Source organism: Medicago truncatula, chromosome 4, assembly GCF_003473485.1.
Source record: "Medicago truncatula cultivar Jemalong A17 chromosome 4, MtrunA17r5.0-ANR, whole genome shotgun sequence".
NCBI lineage: Eukaryota > Viridiplantae > Streptophyta > Magnoliopsida > Fabales > Fabaceae > Medicago > Medicago truncatula.
In genome coordinates, this window is record NC_053045.1 from 46,138,821 (window position 1) to 46,154,500 (window position 15,680).

General features: G+C 33.7%; 3 protein-coding genes and 1 pseudogene across 4 annotated transcripts in view; all 4 read right to left on the minus strand.

Annotated features, from left to right (window-relative positions):
- The window catches only part of LOC25493376 (uncharacterized), a 32,139-nt gene extending 23,492 nt beyond the window's left edge, over positions 1-8,647 (minus strand). Inside the window, exon 1 of the mRNA XM_024781143.2 lies at positions 8,517-8,647. The gene's annotated coding sequence lies outside the window, so the exon portion shown is untranslated. The remainder of the gene's footprint in view (positions 1-8,516) is intronic.
- LOC25493379 (uncharacterized) lies at positions 722-3,812 on the minus strand. Of its 2 annotated transcripts, none has more exons than XM_024781144.2 (4): positions 3,654-3,812; positions 2,334-3,164; positions 1,836-1,994; positions 722-1,296 (listed from the first exon to the last, which is right to left on the minus strand). In XM_024781144.2, the coding sequence occupies exons 2-4, from the start codon at positions 3,156-3,158 to the stop codon at positions 1,003-1,005; spliced, it is 1,278 nt and encodes a 425-aa protein (XP_024636912.1). In that variant the 5' UTR covers positions 3,159-3,164; positions 3,654-3,812; the 3' UTR covers positions 722-1,002. The 2 variants fall into 2 exon arrangements, with proteins under 2 accessions (XP_024636912.1, XP_013457319.1); XM_013601865.3 differs by having other exon boundaries at positions 3,591-3,741.
- LOC25493380 (uncharacterized) lies at positions 6,034-8,652 on the minus strand. The gene is made up of 4 exons (XM_013601866.3): positions 8,517-8,652; positions 7,272-8,132; positions 6,811-6,969; positions 6,034-6,496 (listed from the first exon to the last, which is right to left on the minus strand). The coding sequence occupies exons 2-4, from the start codon at positions 8,124-8,126 to the stop codon at positions 6,248-6,250; spliced, it is 1,263 nt and encodes a 420-aa protein (XP_013457320.1). The 5' UTR covers positions 8,127-8,132; positions 8,517-8,652; the 3' UTR covers positions 6,034-6,247.
- A 2,622-nt stretch (positions 8,653-11,274) lies between these two features.
- On the minus strand, positions 11,275-13,577 carry LOC25493381 (uncharacterized; annotated as a pseudogene).
- Between the last annotated feature and the right edge of the window lie 2,103 nt (positions 13,578-15,680).

Genomic DNA, 15,680 nt, shown 5'->3' on the forward strand with positions numbered 1-15,680 from the left:
TTATCAGTTTTTATAAGAATTCATATATAATAAAATTGTATATTAAAGTTTAGTAAGGATATTTTGGTCTTTTCAAAAGTTTAACACACTTCTCTCTTCTCTATTTCTCTCATTTATCTCTTATACTAAACAATAGGTCAAATCTACTCTATTTCTCACCTATTTCTCTCTTCCTATACTCTCTCTTCACAACTTCTCTCTTTATAACTTCTCTCCTAAACCAAACACACCCTTAAAGTTTGGAGAAGGCTAACAACTTTCACTTAAGGCATTGTTTAGGGCTTGCTGTTAAGGTATATACAAAGTTTACAAAAGTAAGTTTAATTAAATATAGTTTTTCAAAATTAAGTTTGATTAAAATGAGTTTGTTCTCGTGTGCTTTTTCTTTGGATAAGTAAACCAAGGCATTTCAATTATGTTGCCACTTCTTATTTACTGTTACCTATCATATGCATTTGGTATGTTGCGGTTTACTGCTATTGATCATTCTGTTTGTCAAAAAATCTATTTGATAAACAATAATGAAGAGGATGTAAAATTAGTTGGCTAGAGCTCAGTTAGTTAACTAGCTGGTAGTTTCAGTTACAATACTGTCTTGGTTACACTACACTGCCTCTCAATAGTAGCCATTACAAGTCCAGGGCTCGCGACATGAAACACGCCTTGGCATCGTTGCAATAGCATGGTTCAATCGAGGATTCTTTAATTCTCTTGCTCCCAATATCAAACAAAGTGCGATTTACATTACGATTACAATGAAGCAACTACATAGTAGAACAAACTTATTGCATAGCCATACGATACAAAAAAGAGTGGAATAAGTACAAAATACAAACTATATATCACAAAAATGGCATCAAGCTTGTCTTTCTCCTATAGCTAGCAGAATACAGATAGAAGTGTAATTGATCAGTTACACTTGTCAAACTTATTCTTCTTTGATCAATCATATATTACTTTGACACCATCCATGAAACTCCACTTATATTATCATATATGTAACTAATTATCTAAAAGTATATTATTTATATCCATAAAAAATGAAGAACGAGTAGAATGTCTGAAGTGTTGGTATGGGAGCTGTTCTGCCACCAATAGGTAGAAAAGTCCCATTACTCCGGTGTGCTCCTTGGTGCTGTTGTAGTTAGACTCTAGAGTTAAAGTTTCACCATCAATAATCTTGACAGAACCTGGTTTAGGATAACAAGTGGACATTCCTACAATGTATCCCGCTTCATTTCCTGCTTCGCTTCCATTTCCATAACTTGGTATAGAGGAACATATAACCCTTCCATCCTGAAAACATAATCCACAAATTTCACAAAACAAGCCACTACACAATGTTTAACTTCTTGATCAAAAGTAAAATTGTTAGAATAGCAACTCCGGTTCAAAAGTAAACAGATATGAAAAACACAAAAAGAGAACATACGAAATTCGATAATGGCGTTCGGTCAATTATGTCTACCGTTTAGTTTAACATATTACAACTCGTGTATAAATACTAAGGTCAAGTTTACAAGATAGCCCTTGAACCATACCCGTGTTAATAAACTCAACAAAAAGAAACATTGACGGTCCTCAATAGCTAATAAATCAAACTATTTTCTTGTTAGCTAAACATTTCTTACTATCAATTGAAAACAATCACGTGCTAAGACTAAAAAAAAAGGTGATAATTTATAGTTTATTTTTAGAGGAAGAATCATTATTAGAAAATGATATATCAGTTATACAATTGTTCTCGAGGGGGTTTGAACTCTGTCTCTTGAAGTCACAATGTCAAAATATTCCCATTGAGCCGACACCAAGCATTTAAGAATGACTTAAGTTACCTGTCCATATAGAGTTGATCCAATTCCGCCTGAATGTTGATGAGCAGCACCATAGATCATATAGCCACCAGTTTGAAATGGGAGACTTGTCCTCTTCACATGAACACAGGAATTTCCCTCCTTATGGTCTGTGCTGCAAGATTCAACTTGATACTCATTCTGAAACAAAGAAAACCATGTTGCTCACTATATACCCAAAGTTTTATGTTTTAGAGTTAAATTGAGATTTACACAAACAAAGTACGTGTATGGATTCCCTGCAGTCGAGAGACTCTACATTCATACAATCAGTAACACAATAACTGTTGGATCAAGATTGACGATAATAAATTCCATGCCTGCAGTATTTTGGATTTTAGAACAATCGAAATCTGTATATTTTGTGAATTGTCTGATCCTGATCCAACAGTACACTGATGGATTGATTGCGTGAATGCAGGGCATCCCAACTACACGGAACCCATTTCGACAAACATGTTTCGTAATGAATGCATTTACCTTGCAGTCATGATCTGAGTTCATTCCTTTTGAATTATCTGATAGTTTCAAAGTATCAGTAACATCAAGTATATATATCTTAACAGGCACTATAAAATCATCCCAATCAACCCATTTAACAGTGTATCTTAAGTAGAGGCTTCTCTTTGGACCCTCAAAACCTTCCTTCAACTTGCACTGTTTAGAATCATAACAACATAACAAACCTCCTTTATAATCTGGCCTAATAGACCTTCCATATTCATCCACTGTAACATTATAAAGCTCACACTTACACTCAGTGCACCCTAATTTATCCTTTGTGCCTCGCGTATCGATGGCATGAACATTAAGCAACCATTTTTCGTGAAACCCTTCTGGAATCTCTTCAGGATTGCCTATCTCTATACCGAAAGGATCCGGAATATCGGTCGCCGTTCCACGTGTTTCGGATCCAAGGCCAAAGTATTGTCCAAGAGTATTTCCTTGACATATGCCACTGTTCCTTATAAGCACATTATCAGAGTTTTGTGTTGCATGTTTACTTTGATGATATCTTACAACAAGCCAATGATGGAGATAAGTTTCATGGAGAGGTACAGGATTCCCTGATTCGTCAACTACTTCAGCATTGAAACTCTTGAGTGCTACATGACCTCTTGGAAAACCAATATCATAATAATATCCATTGACAACTGATCCAGGTCCTAGCTCAAATTTCGGGGACAAAAATACAGCTGATTTTATCTTAGCTTCAGTCTTCATAGAAGAACCTGAGCATTGTATACATAACAACAGCAGAAACATTGCCCATAATAATACCAAATCTCTAGCTACAAAACTCATGTTGATCTGTCAGGGAAGAAATTATTAGTTATTAACTAACTAATTGTTGATTAAAGACATACCAAAACAAGATAAATAAGCATGGTTGGATCTAACACAAAACTGATTTGTGGAGTGAGGAGTGTCTCTCTTTATAAACTCTATTCGTTAGACGTTATCTTTAGTCTATCTATGTGGGACTTGGTTTTTCCAAAACACTGAGTGACCCGAATCGATATGCTCTGATTTCATATTAGATTTTTATATTAGACTTCATTCATCCTTACAAAATCGGTTTATGAAGTGGGGTGTAAGTCTTTTATAAACTACTAAAATCTAAATTAATGTTATGAATGAATACAATTGTGGTGGTCACAGAACAATTTTAAAACATTAATTATAACATAAACTTATGAGCAGACAACTTTTTATGATGAAAGTAAAAAGGTTTACCTGGATAAATTTATAGGGATATAACAAGCAATAGGCAGAAACAACATGTAAGAGATTGCGTACCTCAAAAAGTTTGACGAAAACTTAGAGTGTGTGTAGGTCGGTATCAACATTCAAAGTATATTTATAGATTATTAATGAATGAAAGTGTACTAAAGAGCCACCTCATCACGTGAGAACGTTCAACTAAATCTGTCCTTTCAAACTTGGAGGAGAAGTAAAGTCCAAACGAGGTATTTGGATTAAATTATTTGTCTGTTTTGTTATTTCTTCAATTGGATATGCGTTGGAAAATCTATGGTCGACAACTTAAGGCATTCACCACCTAGTCGACACACTTGTTATGGTTTGGCTATAGCCGGCCACTCTAGAATTTAAAAAAAAGAAAAATGAGAAATTTCTTTTTTGACGATTGAAATTAGTTGTTAATATGTTTAGCGATTGAAATTGTGATTGATATTTCAAACATTAAAGTATAAGATATTAAAAATTGGTCGCTACTTACTGACAATGTATACATTATACGGTCTAAAAATTCAATTTTGATATTTTTATTCAAAATAGTCTATCCTAAAATTATAAATTATACAATTTAATTCCAACAATCACAATGATCGCAAATTTCTAAAATTATTAGAAGGGAGTTTTTTTTTTTTATTTATTTAAGGACTAGAAGGGAGTTTATTTCTAGAGTTTAGAGCATATATGATATCGATTATTATGATAAAATATATGTATTTTATATAGCATTTCCTCTCAAATGAAAAAACAGAAGATACATCAAGATCACGAAACTTTAATTCATCGTTTAATCTTAAAATTTAGTATTTCTACAAGTATATTTAAAACAAAATTTAGAAGAAGAAACTCTATTAAAATTTTAGATAATTCAACGAGTTTAAATTAAAGAATAAGAATTTAAATATGTTGGGTTCAAATCTGAACAAAATAATAAATATTAATATAACAACTAATTATCAATACAACCTTAACAAAATAGAAATTTTTGAGAGAAACTTTAACAAGTTTTTTTTTTTTTTTTTTGACAAAACTTTAACAATACGGATTAAACACGGAAACCAAATACGGATAATTATAGGTAAATTTATAAATGCCCTATAAAATAATTTGAAACATCCAAATACGGATTAAACACGGAAACCAAATTCTATGTATTATGTTGTCACTTTTATATGCTGGGTCAGCCATGACGTTTTAGAGCGACAACTACAAGGAGGTAGACAATTTTGTTAGGAAATAAAAACAATATTTTGAAAAGGACAATAAATCGAATCATCAACATTTTCCAGGGTACAAAAATCAAATAGAAGTGAGAAAGTCAGAGGCACAATTGGACCAGAGATGAATACTATTGAAAAACATCAAAACATACCAAAAGTATAACATAACTTATTTGAATAATATATCTGTCAAAAGTTCTTTTCAACTTCTAATTATAAAAAGTACTATATAAGATAATTTGGTGAATGAAATCCCTCAAATGAAAAATAGAGAACAAAAAAAGTATGTTTGAAGTCAAACTTAATTTGTTTTACATTTTTCATTTTCAAAGACAAAAACAACTTATAATTAAAAAAAAGTGTCACGCTAACTTGTGTTTTCAAGATTACATTTCTACTTTAATTTTTTTTTTTTTTTTTTTGACAAAATGTTTAATTTTTTATCATGTATCTTTAAGGTACAAGTTATGCCTTCCGGCACAAGTTACCATTTACTTTAAAATAAATGTCCTCAAATACAAGATGCGAGGAAAATCTAACAGATTTAAGCTGACTAAGCAAAAAAACAAATTACGAAAACAAAGCATCCCAACGATTACTACGTTCATTGTAGCACGCAATCACTTTAACAAATTGTGCCATTCTCCAATCACACATACAAGACTCAACCTACATAATTATGCAGATCACTCTAATGAGAGACCCTGCACAAATCCTTTCCCAAAAACTTGCAGCCACACTTAAATAATTAAACCTTGCACCAATTACATAAATGAAAGTACATTAGGTTATGAAAAAGTACTTCTGTTTTAAATGCAATTTGTCTACTTCAAACTACACTTAGAAAATTCACTTTTTCTAATCTCATTAGGATATGAAAATTGCATAAATTATGTTGGCTTAAATGTACTTTTGGTCACCCAAATTCACTTTTTTTTTTTTTTTTTCTGAATTTTTCATCCTCATAGCATTTTTGGATTTAGGTTTGTGGTCTATCCATTAATGACGTGGTAGAGCTTATATGGCCCCATTAAACATCCATACTGATACCATAAAAAAAGGACCTAAGCAAAAATAACCTAAAGCAATGTATTGTGGCAAAATTGGTTACTGTTGACGTATGTTTTCGTAAGCATAGCTTTCCCTTTCAAGCCAAATGGAGCTTCTTCATCAGCTCACAATTAGGACTCTAATCAGATACATTTCATACTAAATGGAAGTCCCTTTTGCATTACAATTGCAATGAAGCAGGTACATGGTAGAACAAACTTCTCACATTATCACATAGCTAGCTGAATAGAGAGAAGTGTAAGTATTCGGTTGCCCTTAACAATTAATCACTCATATTTTACTTTGATACCATCAATGACACGCCATTTATATTATGATTTAAGTAACTAATTATCTAAAAGTATATTATTTGTCCATAAAAAATGAAGAACGAGTAGAATGTTCTGCCACCAATAGGTAGAAAAATCCCATTACACCAGTGTGTTCTTGGCTATTGTTGTAGTTAGACTCTAGAGTTAAAGTTTCACCATCAATAATCTTGATTGAACCTGGTTTAGGATAACATGTGGACATTCCTACAATGTATCCCACTTCATTTCCTGCTTCGCTTCCATTTCCATAACTTGGTTTGGAAGAACATATAACCCTCCCATCCTGAAAACATAATCCATCAATTTCACAAAACAAGTTATTGATCTATTATACCATGTTTAACTTCTTAAACAAACCAGTATACAATGAAAACAAGCACCGATAGTCCTCAACTGCTAATTATTCACACCATTTACTTGTTAATTAAACATTTGCTAACCTCAATCGAAAACTATTACATGAACAAATAGAAGGGATTATATATAATCACAAAGTAGTGTTGTCTCGGAGTCCGACTATACATCTTTAATCTCAAGTGTCGGTACTTCCAAGTATTTAAGAATTAGTATAATCTATCTTTAACTATTGGAAATTACCTGTCCATATAGGGTGGATCCAATTCCACCTGAATGCTGATGTGCAACACCATAGATCACATATCCACCAGTTTGAAATGGGAGACTTGTCCTCTTCACATGAACACACCCATTTTCCTCCCTATGGTCTGTGCTGCAAGATTCAACTTGATACTCAATCTGAAACAAAGAAATCCATGTTGCTCACTATGATACCCAACAATGGGCTAGTGTTACATTTAAGAGTTAAATCGAGATTGAGACAAATAAATTACTAATTTGGATTCCTAGCAGCCGAGAGACTCTACATTCACGCAATCAGCACAGACTGTTGGACCAAAGATCAGAAGGTCCTAGATTTCAAGCTCGGTATTTTGGATTTTAATCAAAATAATCAATATTCGTATATTTTGTGAACTGACTGGTCTTGATCCAACATTCATTGATGCATTGACTGTGTGTTTCTTGATGAATTCATTTACCTTGCAATCATGATCAAAGTTCGTTCCTTTTGAGTTATCTGATTGTTTCATACTATCGGTAACATCAATTACATATATCTTAAGAGGCACTATAAAATCATCCCAATCAACCCATTTAACAGTGTATCTTAAGTAGAGGCTTCTCTTTGGACCCTCAAAACCTTCCTTCAACTTGCACTGTGTACAATCATAACAACATAACCAACCTCCTTTATAATCTGGCCTTATAGACCTTCCATATTCATCCACCGTAACATTATAAAGCTCGCACTTACACTCAGTGCACCCTAACTTATCCTCTACGCCACGTGTATCAATGGCATGAACATTAAGCACCCATTTATCCTCGGACCCTTCTGAAACCTCTGCAGGATTACCTATCTCTATACCAAAAGGATCCGGAATATCTGTTGCTGTTCCTCGTGTTTCGGATCCAATGCCAAAGTATTGTCCAAGAGTATTTCCCTGACATATGCCACTGTTCCTCACTTTCACAATATTAGAACTTTGAAGCATCCTTTTGCCATCATTTCTTGTGTGTGTGACATGTTTACTTTGATGATATCTTCCAACACCCCAATGATGGAGATAAGTTTCATGGAGAGGTATAGGATTACCAACTTCATCAACTACTTCAGCATTGAAACTCTTGAGTGCAATATGACCTCTTGGAAAATCAATATCATAATATTCTTTATTGATAACTGATCCAGGTCCTAACTCGAATTTTGGGGACAAAAATACAGCTGATTTTATTTTATTTTCAGCATTCAAAAAAGAACTTAAGCATGGTGAGCCAAACAATAGCAGAAGTATTGCCACTGAAAAATGAAACTCTCTAGGTACAAACCACATGTTGATCTGCCAGAAAAATATTTATTAGTGATTCACTAAATGTTGATTAAAGAAATATTAAATAGATACAGATTGCAACAATTGTATTATTTTCATAAAATTTTCTGACAAGATACTTCAAGAGAAGGCAATCAGAGATGAGTATAATGATCAACAGGTAAATCTAGAGGTAGAAAATAAATCACAAAGAGACGTTAAAAAATTTAATGTTTTGACTGCTGTTTGCAAAGAATATTTTTAAAACCTTAATTATGACATAAACTTATGACCAAACATGTTTTGACCAAACATTTTTTCTTTTTTTTTGAAGGAACCAAACATGTTTTTTAGAAACATGAAATTGGCAGCAGGAGCATGTAAAAGAAAAGAACATGAAATTAAGTTGTGTACCTCAGAAAGATAATCTGGAAACGACTCTTAAGTTCTTTGAAGTATGTTGTAGTCTTTGTGGCTTAAGTTCTATCTTAAGCATTTCTTTTTTATTTTTTTGCTAATCTATCTTAAGCATTTCTTGTTCTTAATAGATAGTATTAATATATTTATTTCTTTGCCTCTTCAAAAAAAGTATGCTGTCGTTTTTATGTGCTGGGTCAGCCATGATGTATTACAGCAACATTTTTTAGTTTATCTTGGAGGTAGGTAAGTCAAAGTGAGGTTTATCTAACTTAACCTTGGTTATAACCGGTTATGTCATTTGTCTTAGAGTTTCAGAGTTGAATTTTTAAGCAAGGACAAAAGTTATGGTGCATAAGCCATTTCCTTCTGCACAGTTCATAAACACTTCACAACCATCAGATTTCTTTTATTTTGTGTTTGTCATTTCTCTCTCTACTCTTTTGAAAAACAAATTTTCTCTCACTCTCTCTAAGAAACTGATCTGGGATGAAGTTTCATCTTCTACACACCTCCGGCCGCCCTAGGGCAGCGGTGGCGCCGCCGGAGTATTAGGAAATGGCTCCGATTTCAAAAAAAAATTCACTTTTAAAAATCATTTTCCTTCTATAATCCAACTTCAGACTCGGTTTTCAGAGATAAACAACCAAACAGTGTAGATCTAGGTTTTAACTTTGTTCCCATTCCTTTCGTTTGCGTTCGATTTCCTTCTTCTTCTGCTCCTTCGCCGCCGCTTTCTTATATGCTTTCTTTGCTTCCCATCTCTGCTGTCTCGCTAGCTACTTCTTCGTGTTCTTGGGGAGTTCTGAAGTGGGTTGTGATGGTTCTGGGTTTGGAGGTGGAACTGTGGATTCGGGTTCGTGATTTTCACCATAACTGCACGAATTTCCGCACCCATGGGCGGGATTTACTGCTGGAAACCATTAAGTACATCTAATAGTTTTGGAGTACAACTGCCGGAAACCATTAAGTAGATCTAATGGTTTTCCACGGCAAAATGGTTTTGGCATTCCGGTACGGTGATGCTAACAGTGATGATGATGAACGACGGTGTTGATGATGAGATTTAAGATTCTGGAAACCATTTCCACAACAAAATGGGTTTGTAGTACAACTCACAGAAACCATTTACACAGCAAAATGGTTTTGGCATTCCGGTACGGTGATGATGATCAATGACGGTGTTGATGATGAGATTGAAGATTCCAGTGGTGATGATGATGAACGACGGTGATAATTCAGTTTGTTTTCACGTTTTGTTTGTTTTGTTTTGTTTGGTTTTCTTTGGGGGTGTAGGAAACAATTATGTTGGGATTTATGCACCATAACCGATCTCATTTTTAAGTGGTGATGGAAAACGTTATATTTATCTTTTTTTTTTTAAAGAAACAAACTCAATTCATTTCATTATAAATCATGGACCAGATACATGACAGTACATCATTGTAGAGGTGGGAGCTAGCATTACATATGCTATCTTTGATAGTTCATGAGCGACCCTGTTAGCTTGCCTCTGCCTAAACTTGACATGAGAATTTAGAAAATTGTTTTGAAACAATTGCTTACAGACATATATAATACAACCGAACTCAGTGACATCATTTATACATGTTCTAAAGGAATCAACAACCTTCTTAGAATCTAACACAAAGTCTACATTATCAAACTGAAGGTTTGCCACCCAATCAAGTGTCGTACATAAACTCATTGCTTCACCCGCATTGACGTCACAAAGCGGGGAGAACCAGGTACTTTTTGCAAGCATAAAATTACCCTCTTCGCCTCTAAGACATTCCAAGTCCTACCTTATTAAGCGACGAGGAGAACGAGGCATCTATTTTTCATTTATACCTTCTAGGGGCCGGTTTTACCCATTGTTACCAAGCTATAAGAGTCGGCCCATGTGGATCAGAACTAGAGGGAGTTACACTACCTAAACGAATGACTTGTGCATGTCTCCATTCATCCATCAACTACTTTGCACGCTCTATAACCTGCACATTAGTCTCGTTAGTTTGTTGCCAAAGTTTCAGGTTTCTGTGTTCCCATAGGCTCCATAGTATTGCTGCAAAATTTTCACTCTGTATTGGAGTAAGTTGTTGCTACAAAGTAAAAATAACAGAATTCATATTATAATCCTGACGAAGCACACGATCAATCTTATCCCATAAATTCACGGCATGCCAAACTTGCACAGCACTCAAGCATTCCAATAAAACATGAATGATGTCCTCGTAATTATTTCTACAAATTACACATTCGGTTGGACAAGACACACCTCTACTACTACGTTGTGCTCGAGTGGGGAAACGAAACAGCCCAGACACACGCCACAAGAGATTTTTTATCTTGGGGGGAGATTTAATGTTCCAAATTAAGTCCCAACGACCAGATTTATGCAAATGAATATTGTCAACAATTTCATTCATACATATTCTGTAAGCACTGCGAACGAAATACCTACCATTTTTTCAGCCTTTCCAAACCAATTTTTCACAGTCAAATGGGCAGTATGTTGATCAAATAAGTTATAAATTAAAAGAGCATTTCATACTCTTTGCTGCTCTCTTTCACATCGTTCACATTCAATGGGAAACATGGTTACTTATCTAAACATTTCTCTCTCAAGTTTACTTTACTATTATGGTTTTTTGGGAGTTTCTTCGCTGCTCTCTTTCACAATGCCTCCAGTTCTTCTTCTTTCACTAATTTTTTCCTTCCCACAGTTGTTACATGGTAGAACAGACTTCTAGCATAGCCATATGAAACAATATAGTGGATTCAGCCAAAATTACAAATTTGTTTTTCTCCTATAGCTAGCTGAATACACAGAAATGTAAATTATTCAGTTACCCTTTTCAATCATCATGTCTTTATTCATCTTTGATAAATCAATCATATTTTACTTTGATACCATCAATGACACGCTATTTATATTATCATATGTGTAACTAATTATCTGAAAACTTTACATCCACTACAAAAGAAGAACGAGAAGTAAGTCTAAGTTGTTGGTATGGGAGTTGTTCTGCCACCAATAGGTAGAAAAGTCCCATTACTCCAGTGTGCTCCCTGGTGCTGTTGTAGTTAGACTCTAGGGTTAAAGTTTCACCATCAATAATCTTGACAGAACCTGGTTTAGGATAACATGTGGACATTCCTACAATATAGGTTGCCTCATTTCCTGCTTCATTTCCGGTTCCATAACTTGGTATAGAAGAACATATAACCCTCCCATCCTGAAAACATAATCCACAAATATCACAAAACTAGTAAATGTAAAAAATACAGTGGTTACTTCTTGATCAAAAGTATAAGAAACACTGATAGTACTAAATTGCAAATATATGATGCTATTCTCTTCTTTGTTAAACATTTTCTACCCTTGATTGAAAACTATTACATGAACAAATAGAGGTGATTATATATGATAAAAAATGTCAATATTGTCTCGGTGTCCGACACTACGACACATCTTTAATCTCAAGTATCAATGCTATATTAGGTGTAAATATAGAATCCCTCTTAAGGGGCAGAATCATGATTGATTATACCCTTCCAGATTGTAGTGGGAGACTTGTCCTTTTCACATGAACACACCCATTTCCCTCCTATTGATCTGTGCTGCAAGATTCAACTGATACTCAACCTGAAACAAAGAAATCTACGTTGCTCGCAATATACCTAACAAACTACTGGACTAGTGTTATATATGTTTTAAGAGTTAAACTAAGATTGAGAAAAACAAACAATGAGCATGGATTCCCTGCAGTCGTGAAACTCTACATTCAGGCAATCATCGCAACAATCACTGATTAATTGACTAACTAAATGCTGAGTATATTCTACTACACGGAATCTATTTCCACAAACTAAATGTTTCTTGATGAATGCATTTACCTTGCAATCATGATCTGATTTCATTCCTTTTGAATCATCTGATAGTTTCAAACTACCAGTGACATCAATTATATATATCTTAACGGGCACTATAAAATCATCCCAATCAACCCACTTTACTGTGCATCTTAAGTAAAGGCTTCTCTTAGGTCCTTCGAAACCTTCCTTCAACTTGCACCGTGTAGAATCATAACAACATAACAAACCTCCTTTATAATCTGGCCTAATAGATTTTCCATACTCATCCACTGTAACATTATAAAGGTCACACTTACATTCAGTGCACCCTAATTTATCCTCTGTGCCACGCGTATCGATGGCATGAACATTAAGCAACCATTTCTCCTCAAACCCTTCTGGAATCTCTTCAGGACTACCTGTCTCTATACCAAAAGGATCTGGAATATCTGTTGTCGTTCCTCGTGTTTCTGATCCAAGGCCAAAGTATTGTGGAATGGTATTTCCCTGGCATATGCCACTGTTCCTTACAAGAACATGATCATAGTTTTGAAGCATCATGTGGCTACCATCTTCTGTGTGTGTGACATATTTTCTTTGATAATGTCATTCAACAAGCCAATGATGGAGATAGGTTTCATGGAGGGGTATAGGATTACCATCTTCATCAACAACTTCAGCATTGAAACTCTTGAGTGCTATATGATCACTTGGAAAATCAATATAATAATAAAATCTATTGATAACTGATCCAGGTCCAAGTTCAAACTTAGGGGACAGAAAAACAGCTGATTTTATTTTATTTTCAGTCTTCTCAAAAGAACTTAAGCATGGTGTGCCAAACAATAATAGAAGTATTGCTACTGACAATTCAAAATCTCTAGGTACAAACCACATGTTGATGATCTGCCAGAAAAATATTTACAAGTAATTAACTAATTTTTTATTAAAGAAATATTAAACAGATGCAGAATCAAGCTTTCATTAAACAAGGAAGACAATGTTTGCAAATTGCACATGCACAACAATATTAAAAAAGGCAAGATAAACTACACAAATATGCATGAAAAAACATAGTTTGAACACAATCAATACGGAGCAAAAGCATGCAGAAGAGAAGATGGAATGGCTTGAGTTGCGTTCCTCAGAAAGATAGTTTGGAAATGGCAGAGTTGAGCTTTGTTTGACGAGAAAACTAGCTACTATTCGAAGTATTTTTATATAGAAAATGTACCTGAGACCCACCTCATCATCATCACATGATAATGTTCTTCACAATCTTTCATTTCACACTCGGGAAAGCAATATCAGAATTTATTATTAGCATGACTTCTTCATTCTTTCATTTTAATATAGGTCTATACTTGTACCGCTCAAAGTAATGGGAAAGTCTATGTCAATGTTTCATAAATAAATTCAATTGTTGATATTATATTACATGTATTATATCACATGTATTTCTTATTATGGGCTTTGAAAATATCATATCACATGTATTATATTATTTGTTTGTAAAAAAAGTATTAGTATATTATATTATATTTTTACCTCTTTTTAATTGCATTTTCTTTTTATATATAGAGAAAGAATGAATGTTTTTAGCTTTTGATATAATTATATCTTTTTCTTGTAGTCGTCAAAAAGAATTTCTTTTTTTCTTTCTAATAATGGAATTGCATTAACTACTCAAACGGATGGAATTTGCACCAAGGGAATCATTACATATGAGAATATCTAACAAAGATTTCTCTATTACAGCTAAGTAGAATGAGCTCGATATGCAAGATGGTTTGCACATTTATTTGCATCGCAGTTAATATGATATAACTCAAGTGCATATTTGGAGTATGGTGCAAGTACATGGCAGATAAGAAATATTGGTATAACCATGTTGAATCGTATTCATCGCTACTTTGAAATCAAATTCAATTAACACGTGTATTAGGTGCTGAGATTGAACAAGTCCAAAGCCGGAAAGAATTGTCCACGGCTCAGTTGAAAGTTTATTTGAAGAGGTAATTTAAAGCATAAAATCATACACAAATTTACCTTGTTGGTCACGAATCAAGCCACCACAAGCCAAGCTTCCGACGCTGGTAAAATATGATCCATCTACATTGAGTTTGAGTCGTCCAAGAGGATGGATCAAATTATGCTTCTGATGTGCATTGTGGATTTCCTCTATATGTCTTGGGCAGTTGCAACTCAATTACAAACAAGATCATGAACAAGATTTTTAACTGAATTTCATAGCTTATCTCCCGTATCTAATTGATAATGTAGATTTTTACCCTATTCATTGTGAATATTTTTATGGGTATCTATTAGGTACGAGTCCAATTGTCATCCATAAGATGTGTTCTAAAGTTACATGCTAAGAAATTCAATTTAGAATATATAATTATGAAAGATATGTACATTTAATTCTTTAAAGTTTACAAATTTTTCATTTCAATACAAAATTTATACTTTGTCAAAAAAACAAAAAAAAATACAAAATTTATACTTTTATATTCTTTAATATCTATCTTTAAGGTCCAGTTAACAAGACCCTAAAATATATACATTTTATATAACACTTCCTCTCATAGAAAGAAAGGGAAAAAAAAAATCAAGATCACGACTTTTTATTCATTTTTTAATCTTAATATTATATTTTAAATATTATTTTATATTAAATATTTTTATACTCACTTGTATGATGATTAAAAATTGGTATTTGAGGGGAAAAAACATCTTAAAATTTAGAAAGATAAATATCTAGTACAATAATATCCTATTAAAAGAAAGAGTAATTCACAATATATGTTTATATTAATTTATTATGAATGGCTTCCTGATTATTGTCACAATTGTGCTACAATTGGTCATGACATTGGTCGATGTAAGTGGTTGCATAAAAATCAGAATGTTTCCAACTAGGTTGCTAAGAAACAAAAAGTTGAAAATAGAAACTATAAGGAGATGCATTCCAAGCTGGAAATGAAAAGGTTTGCAAGGGTAAGACATTATCTCGTGACGATACTGTGCAACATCCTCAGCGGGCTAGACAACATGAGGCTGCACAAACTTAGCCTCAGATTGTCTTGCAACAATTGACTAATGATATTGTGCAACCAACACGATGTAGCAAAATTGTTGTAGATGAGGACCCACTTATCTTAGATATAATAAGGTCCAAATATATGACAATTATTGTGCATGTGGGAGATGCTATTGAGTTGGTGGAAGAGGCATTTTCTATAGCTGTTGAAACTCTTCTTGTGCAGCCTGTGCAGGTGAAACACACCTTAGTTCATGATT